Source organism: Rhinichthys klamathensis, unplaced genomic scaffold, assembly GCF_029890125.1.
Source record: "Rhinichthys klamathensis goyatoka isolate OS25496 unplaced genomic scaffold, OSU_Roscu_1.1 h1tg000412l_1, whole genome shotgun sequence".
NCBI classification, from domain to species: domain Eukaryota; kingdom Metazoa; phylum Chordata; class Actinopteri; order Cypriniformes; family Leuciscidae; genus Rhinichthys; species Rhinichthys klamathensis.
The window spans coordinates 763,844-791,382 of NW_026606912.1; the positions used below are offsets into that span (position 1 = coordinate 763,844).

Genomic DNA, 27,539 nt, shown 5'->3' on the forward strand with positions numbered 1-27,539 from the left:
CCAGACAAGTCCAAAAAAACTCTTTAAGCTGCTGTGCACTAAATTGTTGGGTAATGGAAGAGAAAATGTGTATTCTGGAAAATCTTATCCTATCCAATGGCTTATGTCGAACAATAAACAGTAGTAGCATCCTAAATCATTCATTATGATTAAAATAAAAACATTAATAAATGTGAGTCTACATCAATGTGCTCTGTACAGTCTAAAATCTCAGGCTGAGCTTTCACCCAGCCCGTCATTTCAAGAGCACAGACAATTGGCTAGACGTCCCTCGTAGGGGCGGGGCAGAGGACACACCCGGTAAGTTCATTGGTGGGGTCGATGAGCACCGGCTCAAGGGTCAATCTCCATGGGAATGATAGTGAGGATGACGTCCTCGTTGCCACGTCGAACCACCACACGTAAACTAGTGTCCTTTTTAATGGCCGCGCTCACATCCGTTGCTGTAGAGATGCGCTGACCATTGATGGAAATAATGACGTCGTGTTCCTTAAGTCCACCTCTGCAGAAGAGACAAGAGAAGAGGGAAAAAGCATTTGAGGAGGAGGACTAAAGAGGACAAAAAAATGATCATTTCATCTTAAGAGAATTTACATCACAAAGACTGAAACCTCTCCAGTACAAATCTAATATTGCTGGATTTCCCAGAATGACTCCAAAATAGCTTCCAAAACCAACGCTGAAGGCTGTACGTAATGTATTTTTACAGTTGTTGTAGAACTGTACGCTTCATCAAAACATCAACATTCAAAAGCGTAATGGCTCTATAATTCAGACCTTATCACCTCAAATGGCTTTTTGAACCATATTTCAGATATATACTCTCAGTATATTAGGTCAAACAAAACACACTGAGATCATATCCACATGCTCTGACAGAGTAACCACCTAGGTTATATACTAGACTTCACAAGTACTTCCTGTTTGTTGGACTGCAAGTGTGACATTTGGTGATCATCTGTTATTCAATTGTGACTCATAACCGTAGTGATGTCGCACCGAGAGGAAAGAAGCAGTTGTTTGTGTGTCTGGGTGCCATCTGAGCTTGTTCTTAACATGTCCAAGCTTTCAGGAAAACTAAAAATGTCCTGGATCAGGATGTGGTGGGCAGTGGATTGGACTGTGGTTGTGGAATTATAACAAAATAGTGTTTCATGCACAAAGAATTTCATCACACGAACCTGCAAACCATAAATTTGCCTTTGAGTATGTGTTTGCTTTTGTTTTTAACAGACATGTATGAAGACAAGATGCACTAAAAATGCTAACGGATGTGATGTGGCAGTGACAGGACCTGAGACATGATTTGGGTGACTAACTGGAAGTTGTTAGTCGAATTTAAAGGGATTGTTCAGACGAAAATAAAAATCTGTCATCATTTACTCACCCTCATGTTGTTCCATGACATTTTTTTTTTTATTATGTAGGAATATTTCAGCTGGGGTTTTTTTCTGTCCAATGAAAGTTTCACAGAAAAAAAAGAAAGTCATACAAGTTTGGAACGACATGAGTTTTGATTTTTAGGAGAACTATCCCTTCAATTCGTATGCATTTTCAGCACTTTAGATGCCTCTCTCGCTCTTACGCACATAATGCTTTTCAAAACAGAAGAAGAGGTTTTTTGTGAGAGTCAATAAACATGTCGGGCTGAAATGATGAACATCAGCAGGTTTTTGTGCGAGTGTGTTTTGATGGGACTCTAACATAAATTTAAAACATGTGGAGACAAATGGAGCCAAAGACAATATCCCTCCAAGCATGACGGCAGAGAGCATGTGGCCAGTAAAAACAGCATGCGAGTGCTGCCAAACGAGTTGACCTGCGCTCTTGACATGCTTGGCATTATGGGACTTCGAGTTTTGGTGACTCACGCTGCAGCTGGGGTTTTGGAGATGACCTCAATCACATAGGCTCCTGACGTGATGTCAGGGAAGTCTCGCAGTCGACCTTTCAGCTCTTTGGACAGTCTGCGAGCGGGAATGAATAGAATTACATCAGATCTGTTGCCATCAAAGAAAATATTAAAACTAACACTCTGTGTAATATGGTACTATCAATCATGCAGAGTATAAAAACAGAGATCTCATAGAAATCATTTACATAATCATGTAAAATCTTTCATAAGGTCATAACATTAACCTTAGGTATTCATTAGTTTGATGCATGGAAGTGGTTATGTAGCCTACTCACGCAGGAGTGAGGGTCATCATACGAACACCGATGTATCTTTTCTTGGTCGCTCCTCGTCCTGTAAAACAGCCAGATGAACAAAAGGTAAGTTAGTATAAAGAATAAAGTAACACACCGCTACTCTGTCATATATCAGTTCTGGATATGCATGTGCTGTGTCGTACCTCTGGCCAGTCTGTCATACGACTCAGCAAGAAACTGACGTATCTTGTCTGACGGAATAGCAAAGGAGATACCGGCTGTGACCTTCAATGTGTTGATCCCTATCACTTCACCATCCTACAGGAAAAAGAATGATCAGGTATGATTATCCTGCTGTTACTTTAAAAATTACTTTCATGTCCAAAAACGTAGGAAATGTAGTAAGTAGTAAGTAACATCTAAAATAAACTTGTTTCATTCAAGTCAAGTTGCCCCTGGAAACCAATCAAGAACACGACTCTCATATTATATTAGATTCTAAAATAATTTGTGATCATTTTAACCCAAAACAGTATTGTTATTTTAACCAAAACTATTAAAAATGATTTTCTGTAATTTCAATTTAGCTGAAAGAAATTAGAAAATTAGAAATGATGTATCAGGGCTCTGCCCTGGCAGCTTTGTCTGTGTTATCTTTGTTTCATGTCTCTATGTTTGTGTTGTGCTTAAATATATGGCTCTGTCTTTGTTTGTGTTGGCCATGTGCTCCTCTGTTCCTGCCTCCTTGTTTCCCAGTACCACGCCCTCTTAGTTGAGTCCTCGTTTGTCGAGTGTTGTCACCTGTTCCTCATGGTCTCTGCTCACTTGTTGAGTCCTCGGTTTCCTGAGTGTGTTCACCTGTTCCTTGTCTGAATGTGGTCACCTGTTCTTCTTGTTCTCAGCTCCCTTTATATGTGTTCTCTTGCCCTCATGTTTTGCCAGTTTGTTGTCATTGAGTGTGTTGGGCTACCTGTTACTTATTGCTCATGGGTCCAGTTGTGAATAGTGCCTGGATACCCTGTCTTGTGTTTGTTGTGTTTCCCTGTTTGTTCCAGCCCTGCAAACTGGCTGCTTCCTCTCTACCAAGCAGAGACCAGTGTAGTGACTGATCGTGCCCTGTGAGTCCATCTACGTGTGAGTCCATCCACCCTCTCAGCTTGCCTGTCATTGTGCTTTGTTCCCTGCCTACTGTTTGGACTGTTATCACTTCCTCACCCACCATCTCTCGTCTTGTCAACTGTCTTTCAATAAAAGCCGTTAACACTCATTCTGCGCTTGAGTCCTCCCTCATAGATCCGTAACATGATGCCTTATAATTGGTAATTAATAATTACACAAAAAAAGCACATATAACAATTACTCAAAATTAAAATTAAAACTGAAAATAAAAGCTAAAATAAAGTACTAATAAATAGTATAACAGTACATAAATAATACTTATGTAACAATGACTCAAATAAGTATTTCATGTATAATTGTTTATTTATTTGGTAACTTATTAAATAGTAGGATTATGAACATTCAAATGGTCATTATCACAAAAAACACCTTTGGGATGATACAAGACCCCTCCACTGCAGGTCCTGATCACCTTATCAGGGTTTATCTTTCGATAATGTACATTCTCCCTTACATATTCACTCTTTACTGTAATCCTTGGGACATGAACTTAAAAAAGATGCCCTTTTACACATTTGGCTGAGGGTTAGAGTTGCACTATGTCAAATTACACTGGGTCTCACTGGGTAACATTACTGTAACACCAGACACATTCATGAAAATGGGTCCTGATGATTACCACACAACCATGCTCTGCAAATACATAGTTTATATTCATATATGGGATTTTATTGAACAGTTTTAGAATGAGAACATGCTCACCAGATTGACTAATGGTCCTCCTGAGTTGCCATACTGTAAAAGAGACATTTCATGTGTTAGGACATGCTTGGGTTATGTGTCTTGATTTGTGTGTGCATATGGTGTGAGCCTCATGGTAAGACCATCAGATGGAAAGACAGACATAAAAAATAATAAAACAAGTAATAAATTACTTTAATTAAAAATAAAGCAATAAATAAAATTTGCAGTTAGAAAGAGTGCAATTATTCACTCACGTTAATGATGGCGTCAGTCTGAATGTAATCCATATCTGAGTTTCGTAGACCCAACTCTTTCCCGCCTCTCTGCGTGGTGCTTACTATCCCTGTGGTAACCGTATTCTGGAGGGAAAATGGGCTGCCGATGGCAACCACGAATTCTCCTGGTCTGAGGTCAGCCGATCGGCCGAGCAGAAGCACAGGAAGCTTACTCTGTTGGCCAGAAAGAGAAGGGAAAAAAAACGATTACATTGGAAATGCAGCCTTTATTTCACTATCTGCCCATAAGACAAGAATAATCCAAACTTTCACAATCTTAAAGCCTGCAAAAGTTTATAAAAGAACTTTAATTGATATCCAATAGTGGCCACCCAACACAGCTGTTTTTGACATTCTAGCAACTTTATGACATTGCAAAGTCAGTCATGTGATAAATGCTTATGCAGGCGTTCCATAATTCTACCCTTCAGTTTCCTGAACTGCCCAGAACTGGTATACAAACAGTCCTATTCTAACACCTCCGTGCGTCCGCTATCAAGTGTCTGCTAAACAGGAGTTTGGATTTTAAATTCAGACCTCTGAAACCTTATCGCCGGGCAACCTTTATGACATCATGGAAAAATAGGCACTTAGGACAGGACGGGACAAATCAGAATGCTGTTTTGCCCTTCCTGTGGGGAATCATTTATGGAATCTCCCCTCTCATCACAGGGGCTTGACTAGGACGATCAACGTGACAACAGAATATGCATGTTTAGCTACTGCACTGGTGTCTAGTTTGTTTACTGACAGTAAAAATAGAGTCAGAGAGTGGATAACAGACATGCTGAGCTTGATATGCACACACATTCTAATTTTTCCTCACATATATGGGCTTTTTATGAATTGCGGCTATTTTGAGGATAGCGATGTGAGATGTCTTTACTGAGAAAACATCATTGAAAGGTTAATGAGGGAAATTTTCAATATTGGATTGTTTAGAGGTCGTGTAATGTCTGTCTGAGCTCCCTAAAGGCCCGTTCACACCAAGAACGATAACTATAAAGATAACTATAACGATAACTATATTTGTGTCCACACCAACACACGATGGCAGTCAGTTTATTCTAAGCTTGCGCACTTCAGTTTAAAAGTATATGTATAACATGCCATTGAACATGTTTTTGCTGTTCATGTAGCACATACACGGCTTTAATACACGGCTGACCTTAGCTATTAACTGCTGATTATTTTTTCCCGTTTGCCTGTCCGTTTGAGTTCTCATTTATTTCCTTAGCTATTCTGTTCAGCTGTGAACCTGATTACTTTCCTTTATTGCCTCATGCATTTATACCCTGAGTTTCTGTCTGTTCCTTTGTCCGTTCACGTTTATGCAAGTAGCTGTGTACCCTTATTCTTCTGAGTTGTCCTGCATGTTATATGAAAGCTTGTTGTAATTGTATTCCTGTCGTTGTGTGATTCATTCATCACAGCTAACCCATGACATCCGCAATGTCGTCTGCCATTTTAAATGCTCAAGCCCTTAAATCTGAATGGATTCTGATTGGCTGTCAGTGTTTTATTGTTCAACCGCTGGAAAAAAAAAACGTTCTGAAAGTGATCCCAACGATATCGTTCCTCTATATCGTTATCGTTATAGCTGTGGTGTGGACTCTGCTATTCTTTTATATTTAGTAGTTTATTTAGATTTCTAGAACTATATTATTATCGTTATCTTTATAGTTATCGTTCTTGGTGTGAGCGGGCCTTAAGGCCTGATTTGGAAATTACAGGAAGATGTTTCACAATATTACCACTATAAAATGTTAGGCTGGAAGAATCTTTGTTGGTATATCTGAACTAACACCTTAAACAAGAAACAAAATGGCTGCCTTGTTACTGCACAGTTTCTACTCAGGCTGTATCTACCTGATGGAGAGGAAGGAAACTGTAAGTCCAGAGTAAGCTGATCCTGAGCATTTATCACGAGGTGAACTCTCAGCGAACTCGACCTGCGCTACCGGGGTTATAAAAATAGAAGAGGATAAAGATGATGATGACTGGCAAACTAGACAAAGAAATGTATTACTCCCTCCTCCCTAGAGGCACAAAATGATGCACAGCAATGGGCTAAATTATTCAAGGATAAAGAATTGATCCTGTATTCTTGAAATTTGAATTCATAACCTTATAATCTTAATTTCCTTTTCAAGCAAGCTTAAGTATAAAGTTATATAAAACACTTAAATGTAGTTTATAATTGTTTATTGCACTTATTGCACAGTTTATATTAAAAAGCAATCCTAATCAACATTGTGTGTACCGCCCTAATGATGAAGGGCACAATATATATCCGTACGAATATGTTTGTGTGTCGGAATCAAAGATCAGCCAAACACTGCCCATCAGAGCTCTATTGGGTTACCATTGCAAAAAGATGAGATCATGCTTCAGACACAAAAGTCACATTAGAACTCACACCACTTATTAGCCATAATGAAGCTATGTCAGCCATTTTGTGTCAATGTGGCATTTTGGTCAACCATTTTGTGTGTGTGTGAAATTATAGTTTCCATTTAACATCTATTCTACAGGATAAAACCACAATGAAAGCTTCCCTCTATATTTTTACTCTTTCTCCTCACCACAAAGATGACTCAGTGTTCATGTCCGAACTCAAACTAGGCTATTATCAGTATATTAGAGCAGTGATTATACATTGGCAGGATGTCAAAAATGGTGCGAGAGCTAAAAAAAGCTTTGTAATTAATGTGTGTGTGTATCTATATATATTATATAGACACATTTGTTTAGGCACAGCTGCAAACAAACAAATAAACAAACATTAAAAAAAATAACACAAATTAAATTCATACACTGCCATTCAAACGTTTGGGATCGTTAAGATTTTTTAATGTTTTTAAAATAAGTCTCTTTTGCTCACCAAGCCTGCATTTATTTGATTAAAAATACAACAACAGCAACAACAAAAACAGTAATATTGTTAAATATTATTACAATTTAAAATAACTTTTTTCTAATTGAATATATTTTAAAATGTAAAATGATAATTTGTGAAAAAATGGGTTGTTCTGAAGAGCTCAGTGAATTCAAGCTGTGATAGGATGGCACCTTTGTAATGAGTTTCATCCCTACTAGATATTCCACTGTCTTCTGTAAGTGACATTATTGGAAAGTGGAAGCATTTAGGAACATCAGGAACTCGGAACCGAACCGAAGATCACTTAAAGTCACAGAGCGAGATTACCGAGTGCTGAGACGCATGGTGCGTAAAGTCACTAACGCTCTGCTGATTCCATAGAAGAAAAGTGTATAGGACAAGTAGCCTATATAATTTTGTGTACCGTATATGACAAGCTACTCTGACATACAACATATGATGGTGACCAGTTACGTTGGTCATTTCAGCAGGTTGTGAGGTTACCATAACAGGCCATGAACTCTTATAAAGCTCTGCTATGTGAGACTACTGGTCAGCAGTTCCTTATAAACATTTACCAGCAGAAACACCTGCATCCATCTGGCCTATAAAAGCACCCAGTTACCCAGGTGTCTTTGTTAATGATACCGCAGTCTGAAAATACCAGTCAATCTGGGACATGTAAAAACAGTCTCACCCTCACCCGATGCCAATGAAACACTAGTAGAACTTTGAGAAAGAAGACTTTGTTGTCCCCATAAGACCTCCAAGATAAGGAGATAGGGATCTCCAAACAGAGATAGAAGACATGTGTCACAAGAAAGGCAAAGAAAAAAAGCTAAACAAGAATGATCTACTTTCAGTAGAGATAAACTATATACACATACCAACCAGACTCATGTCAGACAGAGAACAACACAAAACAACAATGAAAACAAATACCACTTGATTTTCTGTAAAGGATAAGGACATCTCTCAAACATTTATATATTGATATGGATGATGTGAACAAAAAACACTGAATGATAGTCAATTTCCTCACCTATAAAATTGGTAGTGATATATTTGATTTCTTGAGGTGATTTTAATTTCCTTTTGAGTTTATTTCAATCAAACCGCATTTCCACTGCCCACATCTGTAAAAACCATTTCAGTAGATACACTTTAACAAGCACTTATGCAGGTGCAAAATGGGTAACAGTCTGACAAAGGTTTACTTCATTATTAGAGTGACAGAGTTGCCACAGGTTGACATTCCCATGCACTATTAAAATGTGTGTCTGCTTTTAAACACCAGTTTTCAGTTAGTCACATTCTGAACAAATGCAGAAAAAGAAGCATTCAAAAGACATCATTAGACTATAGGAACCGGAGTTACTGAGATCACCGTCCCGCTCTGTCATCATTGTGCCCTTCAGTAGGCATCTCATCCCACGTTGTGCCTCTAATTACTGCGTTGTGAGTGACTTTAGAAGATAAGCGCCAGTTTAATTGCAAGCACCGGATTCTCCACTTGGTGGGTTTGTGTTGGATGTGGCTGCAAGATATTTTCAGTGAGTGAGCTATTGAAGGTTCTTCCCTGAAGAAAACCTCAGAGGTTTCTCCATCAAAGCTCAGTAGACTTAATAGAGTTCTCAATTATGTTTCATGTAAGTATAGCACACTCTTTGTCTTTGAGATTTCTCCAAAAAGTCCCTATGAGTAAAAAAAATATAGGCACAGATAAGACAATTATGCATAATGTATTTAATGCTTCAAATTTTAACATTGTGTAGGCGTATATGCATTGTCTCATGTATACTCGGACAAATAAAGACTGTCTCTTATATGTAAAAAACATACTGACTGTTAAGACCTTATTTAAAACTTACATTTTTTTTTTTTTTTTTTTTTTTAAAGGAGACATATACACTTAAATTGGTATTTTCTCCAACTGAGAAGTTGGGAGACTTATTTGCTGCTCTCGTTGCATTTAACAATAATTGCAATATTTAAAAGATATGATTTTCCTTCCTTCCAATGTGTTTTTGGTGTATTCAATCACAGAGCAGCTGCAAATATCAGCCTGGGACCATGGGATACCGTATACTGCAAACCTGAGACGAGTTCAGACTTGTGAGTTTCTGAGTGTGTGTGTGGGGGGAGGGGGGTGGTAAAGCGGTTTCAGTGACATTCTATTTCCACGTTAATGTCACACATGGTAGATTATACCATGTATATCCTCTATGCCTTTCCATACTTCCACTCTGACCAAAACTACTGCTCTTTTCCCACGTGTGATTCACATCTTACCCTGTAATATTAAATGACTCAATTGGCCCAACCAGCAGTCAGCCACATTACAGTAGTCTGGACTGCATTTTAGGCCACTGGAACATCGATAATCCAAAGAAAACTGTGTGTGTGCGCAAGCACAGCATGTATTAGCCTTAATTTTCTTATGCTAAACGGGAACCTTGCTCTTTGCTTTGGCTCACGACCAGAGCAGAGGAATGGAAAGGAAGACAAATGGGAGATTTACAAATGAGTTGATTAAATGTGTGATGGGCTGAGACATGAAAATGATTCATTTTCCTGGAGCTTCTGAGTTTGGGAACAGGAATGATGGGAAGTTCAACTGAGTGTGGAGGTTGGACCCTTCAGAGCTCCTCATCCGTACAGCATCGCCTTGAATGTGGGTTAAATTTGTGTCCACACACACACACACACACTCATTTTCAGTCCCTAACCACATTTTCAGAACCAAACTTTCCCCTCTTTTCTGTTTATGAAGTCTGGCTTGCAGTCAGAGTAATGATTTCCCAAGAGACAGACAGCCACCAATAAAGGGAGAGAGACGAGGGGAAGAAAGACTATATGGAGGACAAAAGATTGGGAAGAAAATAAATAATCTGCTCTATGACTCCCCTCTCAGTTCATCCACCATGTGCTGCCCATTTTCTGCATAAGTGAAACTGTGCTGTGTGATATATAAGCTCATTTTTTCTCAACAAGCCAATGCATGAGCATATGTTAGTGAATGTGAGTTTAGTCTCTGAGGTTGGGTAGTAACTAACAAAAGTTTGTGATAGAACTAACATATTAACTACAACTACAACAAATATTGGTGTGGCATGACAGAATGTTACATCAGTGTTTTTTTTTTTTTGCCTAGCTATAGCCAAGTTAGCTGAGGAATAATCAACACTTTTTCTTCACTCTCGTTTTCTCACTCATACAAACTCTCAAATCTCAGTTTCTTTGGCTCGATTCAATGAATTAGTATCCTGATTTCTATTAGTGAATCAGTTCATTCAAATTGTTCAGTTTTTGTAGTTGTATTTTTCAAAAAGATAGGTAGTTTTCTACTTCCAACTAGCATTCCTGTAGCTCAATTAATATAGCATGGTGGTAGCAACACCAAGGTCAAGAGTTCAATTCCCAGAGAATGCATGATCTGAAAAACAATGTAAAATACTTTACATGCATTTTAAAAGTTTGATTTCATTTGGACTAAAGCAGTAATTTATATTTTGTAAAATATTTTTTAAAATGTTTTTAAGTCAGATGTAAGAAATTGTAGTTTGCCTCGACTCAGATTCCACTCCAGATTATATTTTAGAATGAGCTCATCCCTAAAATGGCTTAATTACGTAGAAGAAGAAAGTCAAGTTATATTGTTTCTGCACCATTTGGTTTGATCACATCCTGAGCAAAATGGTCATCATCAATTGTAGAATGGGAATGGGTGTGGGACACAGAGAACCATCTCAGACAATGGGGTGTCAGAACTTCCTTAACATATGACACAGCTGTTACAACAGGAGCAACTTCATTTAAGAGAGGTAAACTGTAACAGGGTAAAAGGTTTAAGATTTGGATGTTCTTCTTCAACATCCTCATCATTTTTCCCAACACAGACTACCAGACCTATAGATATAGCTCAGCTTTATCCAACATGTATACATGTTAATCAGACATATTAATCAGACGCAGGCAGGCGGCTCAGTCTGTAGCGGGACTATTTAAAAACTCGATTATAACAGCATATGTAAGCGTACTTACTGAAAGTACTGACCTACTTAAAACCTCACAACATGTATCAGAAAAAGGGAAGAAATTGCAGTAATTGCTTACAGGGATGCAGGCACACACACAAACTCAGTCTCCCCAGGGTCTTTGCGGTGCCTGATCCTTTTCCAGAGCATGAACTCTAACTTACTTGTTGTGCCATTCAAGCCAATCCCCTTTTTTGATCCTCTTTTGTTTTCCCCAATGTCCTGTTAGTTAGAGGCATGCACGTCTTATATCAGAGGCAAGAACTGAACTGTCTCTATTAAACTCTTTCAATGTAGCTCACACATACACACATGGCCATGATGTCATTCAAGATCACTCACTCAAACTGGGGCAAACTCTTTAGCAGCTGGCCGTTAAAGAGTCACTGATTCAATCCAGCAGCATCCGAAACACCAGCTGAGAGAGAGAGAGCTACATAAAACATCTCAGACTGTAGGCACTGCCATGGGATAAGTTTTGACTACAGGGATTGGGATAAGAAGCAGTCGAGGAATCTGATCTTGGAGCAGTATGCATTCTTTGGGAACACCGGATCAGATTAAACTTGCAGTCTGGGCTTGAGTGTGCTTTATTTCTCTGGAGAACATATGTTTAAGAGCCTGAGTGATTGTGAGGTTAGGATTGTCAGCCAAACATGCTGCCTGGTGTCTATCAGCTCGCATTGACATATATTATAAGAGTCTGCACAGTGCACTGCACTGACCTGAGTGAGCGGGGGGTTGTGGGTAATAGAAAATTTCGCCTAAGATGCCTTATAAGGATTGCGTTGGTCATTCTGTATTTATGGGGTCGGTAATGTTCCTATTTTGGTTACATGAAAAGTCTCCTTTCCAAATATTACTAGGCTATGTGAATGCGGTAATCGCTGAAATATAGTCAAGTTTGAATTCCTGCAATCTTTAGCTTGCCTATCTGTTTTTTTCTTCTGTTAAAGAAACACTCTTAGTTTATTTGGACTTGGTTTTTGATGTTGCACTAATAGTAACTATATTCTAAAACAGAGCCTGGCGTATTTGTTGCAGTGCAGTACGTATTCATTCTTGAAACTTTTTCAGTATAAACAATCAGGATTAAAAATAAAACCTTCGCTTCCATTTATAAACCACGGTGCGGTGGCTTCCTGTGTAAAAGAGACATTAAAAAAAAATTCAATCTGTCCACCTCAGTACACAAACCACACTGATGTTTGGTCTGTGGTAGGCTAAACATGCTAAGTGCCTGCTGAGCGAATAATGGTCATTAAAACAGTCAACTGCTTTCTGGAGCATTACTTTAGCATGCGAGTCTCTGGGTGAATGTGTATGTACACTTTTAGGCCTAATGAAGAGAGTACAACATCTGTTCCAGCCTAGTAAACTTTCCCTCTGTCTGTAAGTCAACCTTCCTCAACCTCATTTACCCTTTCCTCTGGTCAACCTAAAATGGGAGAACAGCTCAAGGATGCTATTGAAGGGAAGTCAACCTGAATGTTGCCATTATTGTTGCCAGCAAGAACCTTGGATTTGTTGTAGAAGGATATATGGCACTTTCCATGAATAGAGTACAAAATAAGATCTGAAACCCCAGTAGGTCAAATTTGACATTTTATATTAAAAATAAATAAATAAATATTATATAAATATTAGCAATACTAGCAATAAACATTAAACATAAAAAACTAATTCCATAAGAAATGTGTAACGGGGTTTGCAAGGATAAGGGGTGAAATATTAGTCAAAATTAATATTAACTAAATAGATTTCAAAATGCACAAAAAACAGTAGGTTATATACAATAGTTTTCACAACAACAACAACAAACATGGGATTTGTGCTTCTAATGCTCATTCTACTGCAAAAAAAGCTATGTGTACCGTAAAGTGCCTGACCAAAGCGTTGAACGTGATTTCACAAAGTACTCGTTCTTGGATCAACATCTTTGTTGATCCTGGAATAACATTCCAATCAATCAATCAGATCTGAGAGACAAGTTTACAGTTTATGTAAAGTTTAGGCTTACAACAAGAGTTAAGGCATCTGCACCATTCTTATTCACCAATCATTTCTTTCTGATTGTTATGGGTAGGGTTACCCAGAACATGTCTTACTGGGCAAAATTATGGTGACTTAAAAGCAGTGTTGTGTTGATTCCTCTTACCGGTGGATCAATCTTTATAAGGGCGATGTCTGCTTTTTCATCGACATCTTTGATCTTAGCATCATAAGAGGCTCCGTTTTTAAGCTCCACCTTCACACGGTTTTTATTGGCTACCACGTGGGCGTTTGTCACAATGAGGCCATCGTCAGACACCACAAACCCTGACCCGCTCGCCACTGCCATCTCACGCTTTGAGTACACCATCCTAAAAAAAGTGGCAAAGGGCATGAAAGAGAAAGAGAGATGGAAATGGAGGTAAAGAAAAATACATTTGGTTAAATGTTCCTCTGTCAATCTTATGGACTAATGAAAGCTTATGTGAGAACCTTACTTGCGGTAGAGTTCAATATGAACCACGGCAGGGGCGATCTTCTCTACAACATCTGCAATGAAATTGTACTTGTATCTCAGGCTGTTGGGGTTGTCATGGACAGCTGGAGAGAAAAAAAAACAGACAAAAAAAACATTAAATGAGATGTAATGAGAATGTATAATGGAAGAAATGGACAGTAGAGGACAAACATCTGAAAATATCAAATGACATCACTTAAACAGGACACGGAAAGGAATATGAGACTAGTCGTTAACTAAAAAAAGACAAGTGGTGGGATTTTTCTGTGTAAATATATACATGGGACTTCTGTTGCGTACGTAAGTCAGCATCACACTCACACACACACACACACTCACACTTGAGGAGCAAGATCTGAGGAGTCTCTTGGAGGACATGTCTGGAAATGTTGACTCTCGTCCTCTGTAATTTCAACATGAAGGGAAAAGAAGTGAGAGATATTCTTTTCCATTTCAACCAAAATAGTTTATAATCAGCACTCAAAAAGCTCATAAACATGCACAAAGTGTGTGAAAATTGCTCTTTTAATTTTCTACATTCTTTCGTTCCATCGCCCTCAGGGTCAGACTGTTTAGCATCACAGACACAAAGGCACAGACGATAGCAACTGTCATTTGATCCAATCAGTAAGACAGTCGCTGCAATGATGGACTAGTACTTTTAATTATACGGGATCACAGGGACCCCAAGAAGACCTGGCAGTTGGAAAGCATGTAAGTTCAAAAGATAAATGTGTCTGAGGCCAGATGAGTTTGTGCTAAGTACGGGGACATTAAAATTAAAGAGTGGAGTGGTTTATGAACAGTTATGCTGTTTGCTCAAGTGTAATTAAAGTCACATCCAGTGTGGCGCTTGCGTGCATTATAACCTGAGAAATTCAACCTAATTATAGTTTTAAAACAAAGTCTTGCAGGATGACAATGTTCCGGATCACTTTCCTCAAATAAATATATATGTATAAAAACACCACCATTCAAAAGAGAGTCTGTAAGCTTTTTAATGATTTTGAAAGAAGTTTGTTATGCTCAACAATGTTATTTGATTAATTTATTACATAATGGGATATTCTACTATTTGTTCATTTTGTTTCCTTATGGAACTTTAGTTTGTTCATGGACTTTCCTGTTTCCTTAGTCTTAGTTTCCCACCATTAATCTGTTACTATGGACACTCATTTAACAATCACACCTGCTTGACATTTAGCGTTATTCGTTATCTTGGGAATAAATGCTCTCTGTTTTTAGTTCCTCATTATTTAATTAGTTAATAGACCTTGTTTTATTTTCATCCTTATGGTATTCATTTTCATCATCATCTGGACCTAATTGTTACATTATTATTATTATTATTTCCTATTTTAATAATTTTTCCATTTAAAATGTAATTTATTCCTGTGATAGCAAAGCTTATTTTTTTAGCAGCCATTACTCCAGTCTTCAGTGTTACATGATCCTTCAGAAATCATCCTAATATACTGAAACATTTATTATTATTATCAATGTTGAAAACTATTGCGCCACTTAAAGGGATAGTTCACCCAAAAATGAAAATTACCCCATGATTTACTCACCCTCAAGCCATCCTAGGTGTATATGACATTCTTCTTTCAGACGAATACAATCGGAGTTATATAAAAAAATGTCCTGGCTCTTCCAAACTTTATAATGGCAGTGAATGGCCGTTATGTTTTGAAGTCCATCAAAGTGCATCCATCCATGATAAAAGTGCTCCACACAGCTCTGGCGTGTTAATAAAGGCCTTCTGAAGTGAAGAGATGCGTTCGTGTAAGAAAAATATCCACATTTAAAAATTTATCGACTAAAATAACTAGCTTCCGGCAGACGGACGTACGTATCGATATACAGCGAAAGAGTAACCTTTGACATGACGCATGACGCATTGACGAACACAGAAGCGCAGAGGATAGAGCAAAACAAAACACCAGTCATGAATTTTTAAAGAGAAATGTCGGAGGAGCTTGAGTTTGTTGCCCAGTCCTGTTTGAACCACGAGAGGTGTCAAAGCTTACGCTGCTCCTACATCCTACGCCCTACGGCATACAACGTCAAGTGTTACTCTTTTGGCGTAAGTCGACTTGAGGCCATCTGCCGGATGCTAGTTATTTTAGCCGATAAAGTTTTAAATATGGATATTTTTCTTACACGAACGCATCGCTTCACTTCAGAAGGCCTTTATTAACCCACCAGAGCTGTGTGGAGCACTTTTATCATGGATGGATGCACTTTGATGGACTTCAAAACATAACGGCAATTCACTGCCATTATAAAGCTTGGAAGAGCCAGGACTTTTTTTTTAATATAACTCCAATTGTATTCGTCTGAAAGAAGAATGTCATATACACCTAGGATGGCTTGATGGTGAGTAAATCATAGGGTAATTTTCATTTTTGGGTGAAATATCCCTTTAATACTTTTGTGGAAATGAAAAACCTTTTTAACATTAAACATATCTTTACTGTCTGCTTGCTGAATAAATGTTTTAAATTCTTTTTGAAAAACAAAACTTTTGACCTCAAACTTTTACTGTAAATGTACATCATGAAATATCATCATATTCTGCCAAAAAGAATTTAGGACAATAAATTGTGCTATAGAAGGCCAACTTTACCCGATTGCAAATAAACTCTTCTGTCATTGACTGTCTAAATTCATCTTACATTTACCGAATATCAGTCTGACTGGACTGGAAATTTACTCTGGGAAGTTAAAGGCCAAAGAATTCTAAACAAATCCTCCCTTTTTTTCCGCTTTGAAAGACAGACCTATGATTAGGTTAAACACACTGGCAGAGACAATAGAATCAGACATGCTTGTCTCATCTTGGCCCAAGCTCAGGTCCTGAAACCCAAGAGGATCACAAAGATTTAAACAAATCCATAACCTCTTATCTTAGACAGAACAAAACCTTTCTGGACATTTTATGAATTATTAGTGTGTATTCTGGCCACAATTCTACTATAACCTTCAAAATGATTTAACCAGTGCTACTGTTGATGCATTTATGGTTTAAGACTCCATAACCTTTGCTCACAGTGCTGTAAGACTGAAACATCTGACAGTTAAATCACATTACCACCTGCATGGCGTTTGTGCATTTGCTGACTTTTCATCTGATGATACGCTTGAACACACAGTACTGAGCACAAAATTCAAACCATCACAACTAACCATCCTCTTCATACCAAGAGGGAAAGGAAACAAAAGTTTATTTTATGGCAGCAGAATATCCAGTGTGGTGAGACTGACCAGCTCCAGACCAGCATTAAACAAGGGACAGCATTCAATCTATAATCACATCTTTTGAGCAAAGCTCAAAACAAAATAAAACAAAATAAAAAAAAGCTCATGGTCAAGATGGACAAAGTATACCTTTCACATGAAGATGCTTTCACGTTGCCAATATAAAAAGATGAATAAGTAATCCAATAATGAAAAACACCTTATTATAGAAATTCTGAAACTCTAAATTCTGATTGAACGAGCTATTTGTTTAAAGTCACCATGAAATCAAAATGGGCAATTCTCATTTTTTATGGAATATGGAGGTATTTATTATAAATGATTTATCCGTGCACATCCATTTTTTTTCACTTCAATTTATTTGCCATCATAAACATAATCAAAATAACTATTGCAAACCAATCGCAAACCACAATAATTCAACGATCCAATCAATTCCTGGTGGACAGAGTCAAGTCCCATCTAAATTTTTTCTTGTTCGAGAAGCGGTTTCACATATGCGTCACAGAACAGACTATGGCAACTTAGTCTCAGGGTGTATTCACACCAGGAAAGTCCGATAGTTCACTTGCTTTGGTCCGGACCAAATAAATTTTTTTTTTTTTTTTTTTGGTACGGTTCGCTTTCACACTGCTCTTTTTGCAAGTGAACCAAAATTTGTAAACAAAACCACACGTGTGCTAAGGTCGTCCATTCATTGGACAAGGATTCTCAAGTAGGGAAATCAGTAAGTGCAAAAAAGGCTCAGCATGGAGATATTTCATACTGCAATATTTGTTATTTTACTAATTTTGTGTTATTCTGTACGAACGCAATATGAAGAAACTGCGCAGAAGACGGATAAGGTATAAAGTTTTGATTCATAGAGAGGAGATATGTTCACACATTCAAATAATGAGATTCTTATTGTATATACTGCTAACAAGTGCTGTCAATGTTAACGCTTGCGATTTAAGTTTGTCCAGTTTAACGCAGTGTCATCCTTGTATTGTAGCCTAACTATCGTTACATTATAATGATTATATGAACTGCAAAAGCTTTTTTTGCATCTATGCGCGATTACACTAAAGAGAACGCTCTGTATGTGAATGTCCTGATGCACACACTCATTCATTCATTCCATTCCAATGACGCACACACGACGCGCAGAAAGACGCGCAACAGTATCGTGTGGCCAGACAGCGCGCCGGAATGGAATTCTCTTTCGCACTTGAACAACAATAACACAAACCATTATGCCAAAATCTCCGACTACGGAAGCCTGTTAACTCAAAGGCGCAGTGCTTTCTTGCAATTGGGTCGGTTCATGTTCACACCGTAAACGAACCATACCAGAGTTCGTTTGGAACCGTACCGAGACCACCTCTTCAGCTGGGTCTCGGTTCGGTTGTTCGGTCCGCACCCTGTTCGATATTGCTGTATTCACACCTGCCCAAAAGGTCCGCACCAAGGGGGGAAACGAACTAGAGTTCGATTCACTCGAACCAAACAAGGCAGGTGTGAATACACCCTCAGTCTCAGGGTGTATTCACACCTGCCTTGTTTGGTTCGATTGAATCGAACTCTAGTTCGTTTCCCCCCTTGGTGCGGACCTTTTGGGCAGGTGTGAATACAGCAATCGAACTCGGGTGCGGACCAAACAACCGAACCGAGACCCAGCTGAAGAGGTGGTCTCGGTACGGTTCCAAACGAACTCTGGTACGGTTCGTTTACGGTGTGAACATGAACCGACCCAATTGCAAGAAAGCACTGCGCCTTTGAGTTAAAAGGCTTCAGTAGTCGGAGATTTTGGCATAATGGTTTGTGTTATTGTTGTTCAAGTCCGAAAGAGAATTCCATTCCGGCGCGCTGTCTGGCTCGCCGTGTGTGCGTCATTGGAATGGAATGAATGCATGAGTGTGTGCATCAGGACATTCACATACAGCGCGTTCTCTTTAGTCTAATCGCGCATAGATGCAAAAAAAAGCTTTTGCAGTTCATATAATGTAACGATAGTTACAATACAAGGATGACGGTGACGCTGCATTAAACTGGACAAACTTAAATCGCAAGCGTTAACATTGACAGCACTTGTTAGCAGTAGCCTATATACAATAAGAATCTCATTATTTGAATGTGTGAACATAGCCCCTCTCTGAATCAAAACTTTATACCTTATCCGTCTTCTGCGCAGTTTCTTCATATTACGTTTGTACAGAATAACACAAAATTAGTAAAATAACAAATATTGCAGTACGAAATATCTCCATGCTGAACTTTTTTTGCACTTCCTGATTTCCCTACTTGAGAATCCTTGTCCAATGAATGGACGACCTTAGCACACGTGTGGTTTTGTTGACAAATTTTGGTTCACTTGCATAAAGAGCAGTGTGAAAGCGAACCGTACCAAAAAATAAAAAATAAAAAATTATTTGGTCCGGACCAAAGCAAGTGAACTATCGGACTTTCCTGGTGTGAATACACCCTCAGACGTCACGCCCACGGACCGTTGGCTGAACGTCTGATCCATATGGCACACTTTTCTGGAAACACTTTAGGAGTTTCGAAGTTGCGATCTGATTGGTTGAATTCTATAGGATACAGGGAGACGCGTGTGTCGTGTGCTTTAACGGTCCTCCTGGAAACAAATGCCGTGACGCCAAAACCCCTCCTGGAAGAAGCCGTTGTGTTTACAACTGTGACAATGAGCGCTTACCAGGCTCAACTAAACGCTGGATTTACAAAAGTTTGTGAAGTTCGCGGCTCCATTGTTGCAGTAAACTTGCATAACGTTCTTGAATGAATAATTTATTAGATGAACGCCGGTCTATTATTGAAGGGAAGGGACATCGACATTATATTATCACACCCCTAAACATGACGCGGAACAAAACAAACTGTGATTGGTTGCTCCCATTGTCAGTCAAACGTCCTCTAGGGCGGTCCTTGGTCAAGAAAAGCTGCGATAGAGTCCAGACCTTCTGCCATCAGTCTGCAGGTCTGGCTACGCGAGACTAATGGCAACTTCCATTTCATGCAAACAAACATAGTGCAATTAGGCTAATGAACTATATTACATGGCAGACATTGTTTGTCCTGATTTTTGTCAATAATAAATGTAACTGTTTATGTTTATATTTATTTAACATTTATTTTAAAAAAGCCACATGCTTACACACCTTACCCGTGGTACATTCGTTGTAATGCACAACCTGGCTCATTTCTTTAGTAAAATATCAGTAAAGTTACAGTTTTACAAACTATATGGGCTGGTATACAAACCTGCCAAGAATGTGCTAAGCTCTGACCTAAATACATCAAAGTCTACGTTTAGACTGCAGAAATATGAGGCCTTTGTGTTTTCACTGAACCGCTGCCAGATTACAGCATATGGTCTGAGTGAATGAAATTACATTTGTCCTAGAGATCCTGGTTGTCTCTCCTGCAGACATACAGACTCAAGAAAGCAGGTTACACCATCAATAGCACTAGCCTGGTCCCACCAGACTCTCGTACATTTAATTTGTACATAGAGTCTGGCATCGCTCCATTGACAAGCGTTAACTTCCTTATAGGCGGGTACTCTGTTGAAGTCTAAAACTATTGGATCTCCCCAGAGTCACTCTGGATCTGCCATAACCAATCGCTAACGTTTGGTCGTGACGTATGACGACTCTAACTAGCGCACTACATCAACGTCATCGTTCTCAGCCACTCCCTCTGTTCGCTGATTGGCCCGGTAAAAAATTGACCGGAGAAAACCAAAGAATACAGGACAATCCCAAACGTAGGACTGAAGGAAAATGAAAATTGAGCGAAAGTATATAGGAGGGTGGAGCAAGGCTACAATAGCACCACTTTTCAGCTTGTTTTCAGAATAAGTCATCTTGAAATTTAGCGTATACATAAAACTCTTCATATTCCATATACTTAAAAAGAAATAGCAAGACATTTGGACACGGATTAAATGCCATCTATGAGTGTTCAGTGAAAAGTTTGATTTATTGAACATGTTCCAACAGCTTTATCTGAATTTGGAAGACTCTAAGAGCATAATTCTTTAACCCATATGTTCAAAGAGTTTGCATTCAATATATCAATAATACTCATGTGAACTCAAGACACTATTGCTGCACAAATCATTTGTGTTCACAATGGATTGTGTAAACAGTATGGTTCAAAAGTTTGTGGTCATAATTTTTCTTTTTTAATAACTTAATTATTTTATTCAGCAAAATACTTTTATTCATTAAATTGGTTAAAAGTGATAGTAAAGTCATTCATTATGTTATAAATGATTTATATTTATATTTTCTATTCATGAAAAAAATCTATTCATCTATCTAAAATATTAATATGTTTTCAACATTGATAACAATAATAAATGGTTCTTGAGGACCAAATCAGCATATCAGACTGATTTTTTAAGGATCATGTGACACTAAAGACTGGAGTAATGATGCTGAAAATTCAGCTTGGCCATCACAGGAATAAATTACATTTTAAAATATATTAATATAATATATCATTATTTAATATAATAATAGAAAACAGTTATTTTTAAATTTGACATTTCACAATATTACTGTTTTTACTGTATTTTTGATCAAATAAATGCCTTGGTGATCTAAGAGACTTCTTTCAAAAACATAACAAATCTTACTAACCCAAACTTTTGAATGGTAGTGTGATAACTCTATGTGGATAGAGGAGAGGGGGACAATTTTCTATTCTATAAACAAAATGTAAAATATCAGGCAGAACATTTCCTCATTTTTTTCCATTACTTTCCCATCATTACTATTGGTCACCCTTTTACATCTGACTGAAATGTATTATAAAGAGCTTGTGACTAAACCTCATAACTACATTGGATCCTCAAACTGTCAGTCAAACCTCACAACTTCACCCACCTCAATCATGAATGAAGTATCTGCTTATTTGCATTTTGTAAAAAGAACTGGTTGTTTGAATAAGTACAGCGTTTTCTTTAAGCAACTCTCTCTGTATATAAAGGCTAATATTTTTTGTATTTGAGGAGCAGAGAAGTCTAGCAAGTCTAGCGTTTTAGTCTAGCATTTGTCATTGAGTCATTGTCAATACTGTCTTAAATAGCCTGTGCGTAGCACTTTATGTTTTATAACAGATTTTGGGCAAATTTTAAACTGAGCGGCCACATAGCTACAATAAATAACCTGTAAGTTGATGAAAACGTAATGCGATACACTTACTGCCTTGGTGCGTCCATTTCAATGACGGATAAAACATGTATGTCCAACATTCACTGATCAAAAATAATTAAACAAAGTGTTTAATTATTTAAAAAATAATTGCACAGACATACTACAGAGAGCAATTAAAAGCCTGATATGCTGAGTGTGTGTATCCTGACTGAGAGAATTGTAATGCTCATAAAGAACTCTGATTCTTGAATCTTCATACACACAAATAAACTGGCGTGAGCAAGAACAAAGACAAAACACATGTAAAATTGCCAGCAGAAAAAAAACAAACGCACAAGACACAACATACAAAACACTCTGGGAAACAAGCCTGAAATACTTAAATCCTTAATGAAAACCATGCAAAACAAGAACAGAGAACACTGACATAAACTTAAACACACACACACACAGCCCACTCTTTCCAGCTCAGGGCCCGTATAGAGATTTCAGTATTACAGCTGATCCCAAAGATCCAATATTAATAAACTACTCACAAAAACATATTACAAACACGTTTCCTCTCACTCTACTCCTTTTTCCTCACTTCTTATATAAAATGTTCCAAAACCTAGTGATCTGCCTACAAAACTTAATTATGCTATGATGCTGGCGCTATTTTTTAATTATTTAAAAAATACAGTATTTTTGTGTATTGTATGTATGTATTTTTTTTCATGTCCTAAAAAAGTAACGGTTTTGGGCATTTGAGGTTTCCGCTCAACAGCAATAAAAACAATATGGGACGGTATTGGGGGGCCCAAAAAATTAGTTTTCCCTATTCGTCACAACAAGGTAAATCTAGTGTACTGTTCTGTCGATTTGTCCTACCTTGTCAGATTTTGCTACCTCCCATTAAAACAGTAAGTAGCACAATTCGACAACGAAAAATGCTACCTATCAGATTGTGGTACCAGCATCATATTCATGTGGTTCGAGGCTTTATGAACATCCATACCTACCTCAACCCTAAACCTACCATTAAAACAATGCAAATGTTTTTTAAATAAATATTAAATATTGTGTGCATGCGCAGTAAGCCCTGGTAGGACAATCTAATGGGCAGGATGAAATGTCAGGACACCGGCCCTGATTCTATTCTATTCTATTCTCTGAAACAGCTTCTGCTCTGTTCAGGGAGAGCTCACTCATGGCTAGCACAATGCTAACAAAACTCAATAGAAGTGGTTAGGGATTGAAACCTTGTAAACATGAACAGGTCATGCCTGTGGCTCTGAGTTTTAGTTATGGTGTCCAGTTACAGTTGTGTAAGCTCTGTCTGAGGCCTCTCTGCGGGGTTTGTGAAGGCTTCAGACTCGAGAAGTGTGTTTATTTGAGTTCAGTCGAGGCCTATATGTGAGCAGAGAGAAGGAAACGAGTCCTTATTGTGGGAAAGTCCTACTGGCCTATATTACACAGACGCACAAAGATTATAGGAGAGGTGGCTGTTGGAGAAAGATGGCTGGAGAAAATATATTTGCAGGAGATGGCAGGATTTTAAGGAAAAGGAGAACCTCTCCGCTCCAGGGCAGTGAGAAAGACATCACTTAATGACGAATCATGAAACATTAATAATGAGTCCCTTCTTGTTCATAACAGAATTTATTCACACTTACGTGCCTGTCTGTTCTTGTTCTCAGATATGCTAATTCCTATTTCCTAGACTGAACATCCACACGTAGACGTTTTTGTGTTAGTATCAGTAAAAAGAGTTCAAGCACTTGACTGCACTCATAAACAAACATGCCTTTTATAACATGCTAATTGAAGAGAGTTAAACAAAGACCGCTTCTGCACAAACAGAGCGCATATACATAAATACAAAGAACAAAACCTTACTCAGAATTTAAACAATACACATTAGTGGAACAATGAGGCAAAAACATGCATACCATCACTGCTGTTTAGAGTTTTGGAGAAAGGTCATCATATTAGTAAAGGATTTGAGAGACTGTGATTCATTATTTTGCAGTTAGCAAAGAGTTCAAAAATATACATAGGGATGGGTGAACACAAACCAGACTGGTGGAGACAGTGACAGTGGAACAGTAGAGACACAGTAAAGCATAAAAGTCAGTGAAAAAATCAGTCAGTGACAATAGTAAAAAATGTGTATTAACTTGATGTAAATTAAGTCAAAATCCCATTACTATAAGCTTTATTTTCTTAATGAGTTTTGTTTTGTTTTGTTTTTACAGTGAAAGAGAAAGAGAAAGAAAGACAAGTGAGACTGGAGAAATATGTGCCTCATCAGCATTTGTAAGGCTACTGAACAAATCTGCAGAAGTCTGGACAAGACGAACCTCTGAGTGCCTATGAAAACCACCAAACAAACACACACAACATATAAAAACAGATAAAAGCACTTTAATTAGCTCAGACATACAGAGAGCAATTAAAAGCCTGATATGCTGAGTGTGTGTATCCTGAGAGAATTGTAATGCTCATAAAGAACTGATTCTTGAATCTTCATACACACAAATAAACTGGCGTGAGCAGGAACAAAGACAAAACACACATGAAAAATTGCCAGCAGAAAACAAACAAACACACAAGACACAACATACAAAACACTCTGGGAAACAAGCCTGAAATACTTAAATCCTTAATGAAAACCATGCAAAAGAAGAACAGAGAACACTGACATAAACTTAAGCACACACACACACACACACACACACACAGCCCACTCTTTCCAGCTCAGGGCCCGTATAGAGATTTCAGTAACAGCTGATCCCAAAGATCCAATATTAATAAACTACTCACAAAAACATACATATTACAAACACGTTTCCTTTCACTCTACTCCTTTTTCTCACTTCTAAAATGTTCCAAAACCTAGTGATCTGCCTACAAAACGTAATTATGTTATGTTTTAAGATGCCTAATTTCATACAAAGTCTAAAGCAGCACATATCCTTCGCAGGTGAGGTAATTCATTGCGGCAAACAAATAAACCCAAGATTGCAGACTAAGAAAAAAAAGCATGAGAAATGTCAATTCAACATTTATGTACTATTTTACCCAATATGTTGTGTGCTATGTATTTGAATGATTATTAAAGTAGCGGTGTTCATGAATCGAGTAGTTGCCTCTGCAGAGCATTTCAAATCATGTCAGAACAGTGTTTTAGAACAGTGCTAATATAACAGCTCAAGCCTGCAATGTGAGTCTAGAATGCATTTGGTGGCGTAGCTCCCATTCCCCTCCTTGGGTTAACCGTGTGCAGGACATTTCCTTCAATCACAATTATTAAAAACCCAAAACAGGCTAAAACATCTAGCCTTGCAGGAGGGTCTAGATGACTTTCTTTCTGCTTCAGTAAAAATATGTTTCCTGCTGAATGCTCACAATATGACCTAAATCTGCAGCCAGCGAAGGAAAAGTGTGCAGAGATGCAGGCAGGCCTTCAGATACAGATGCAAATGACATCATGAGCTCTGCAGCACAGTGTGTTTTCTTTAGGTGAGGCCAGGACTTGGAAGCCACAGACCTCTCACAGCTTGGCACTTTGCTTAGAGCCTTTATTAGTCCAATATGCAGAGACAAGACACATGTCAATGGTTACGCCAAACATATCCTTAATATTTTAGCTTCTAAAGAAGGCTTTGGAGTGCTGATACTCAACAGCTGACACAAGGAGTGTTTGTGAGCCAAAAAGTGTGTGAGGATTCACTATCACAAATCCACTATCCGGACCAAGGCAACTATCCACTTTCAGCCACAATTTAAGTTTCAGTGTGTGCCAAAATGAATACATTGAGGCTCTTTCAGTAGGAATAATGAAGAAGCAAGGAAAAAGATAAAGAGAGACCACATTTCAACTTAAAAAATAGGAACTTTTTCATAAAAGAGCTATCTCATAAAAGCAGACCCCTTACAACCTGCTCAAATTCAACTCTAAAAACCTATCTAACACAAATATGCACAAACACAAAGTAAGATGCGAGGGGCTTCATTTTAAGAGGTGTAACTGTATTCTAAGAGCACACACACACATACTGTATACAAAAAAGAGCACCCAAGCTGCTCTGGTTTTTCTCCATTCACAATGGTCTTAATGGGTCAGACTGTGTTTGTGTATGAGCAAGTGCTATGACCAAACATGATATTCAAAATGCATTAAAATGACTAATTGCGACTGAGTGCAGAGACTTAAGCAACACATTAGAAGATGCATGGCTTGGGCTATTCTATCATTGATCACTTTGCACTCAGTTTAATAATGTAGCAAGAATAGCCCAATAAACCCATGCATGACTCAAACACAGTAATTTCTGTTACTGTTTGTTCATCAACAGAAACATGACATTAAAATGAGTCTGTCTGCCATAAAATTGCATGAAAAGAAAGCAATATCCTCAACCAAGAGGGTTTACAAAGGAACAAGATCATAAAAATAAGGTGCATAGTTTTGCAGATGATGATGAATATACCATCCAGCAAAGATCTGCATCTGCTGCCAGCATCTGGACTCTCTCTTTCATGCAATCAGTCCGTCATTCTTTCTTTCTTTCTTTCTTTCTTTCTTTCTTTCTTTCTTTCTTTCTTTCTTTCTTTCTTTCTTTCTTTCTTTCTATCTCAATCTATCTATCTATCTATCTTTGTCTAAGTTAAATTAACTACATATTAAGGTGGACATTGCTCATTTAAATAACGTACCTATGTAAAGAGTTTAAACGAGCATGTAAAGTGTGCACAGTTAGTTTTGGTGATGTACTCACCCTCCCCACACCCTCCCCGCTGTATGAAGAGCACCGGCGGCTGCTGCAGGCTCTGCGCTCGGTTACTGAGCCGCTTCAGTTCGCAGATGTTCTGATAGGAGACTCCATCACTGCCGCACACCGGGTCACTACTTTTACACACGCATATGCCGTGTTTCCCTCTCCTCCTGACGGTAGCGGAGTAGCCCACTCCTCCGGTAACGGAGCACTCCAAACTCTCTCCACACACCGGGTCCCCCAGCTTACCCACCCCGCCGCACGCATCTCCCTCTCCGGATGCGCACACCAGGCAGCAGTTACAGTGATCCATCACCTGCCCTGTTGGACAGTCCTTCGGCATTGTCGGACACATGGACTTATCACAGTGACTCGGACATCCGCCGACCACATACCGTTTACTGAGGCGCACATCGGCTTGCAACGATGTAACCAAGACGCAGATGCAGAAAAAAGTTACCCAAATCATATTTGTCAACGTTAAATAAGGAATGTAAATTGATAATTATGCGGGTTTAAATGTCTTCTTCTAAAACCAACCGAGCTGTCTCCTGCCGGGAATAATCTTTGGACCGAGCTGTGTAAATTTGGTGCGCCGCGGGAGCGAGCACAATGCGCGTCTCTTGAGTTTCTGCTGGCG

At 38.4% G+C, this 27,539-nt stretch overlaps 1 protein-coding gene across 1 annotated transcript; it reads right to left on the bottom strand.

The window, feature by feature from the left end:
- htra1a (HtrA serine peptidase 1a) lies at positions 1–27,539 on the bottom strand. Its single transcript, XM_056235105.1, has 9 exons — positions 26,903–27,539; positions 13,697–13,799; positions 13,366–13,570; positions 4,269–4,463; positions 4,033–4,065; positions 2,355–2,469; positions 2,191–2,248; positions 1,872–1,967; positions 1–502 (listed from the first exon to the last, which is right to left on the bottom strand). Exons 1-9 carry the CDS (start codon positions 27,366–27,368, stop codon positions 334–336), a joined length of 1,440 nt encoding a protein of 479 aa, XP_056091080.1. The 5' UTR covers positions 27,369–27,539; the 3' UTR covers positions 1–333.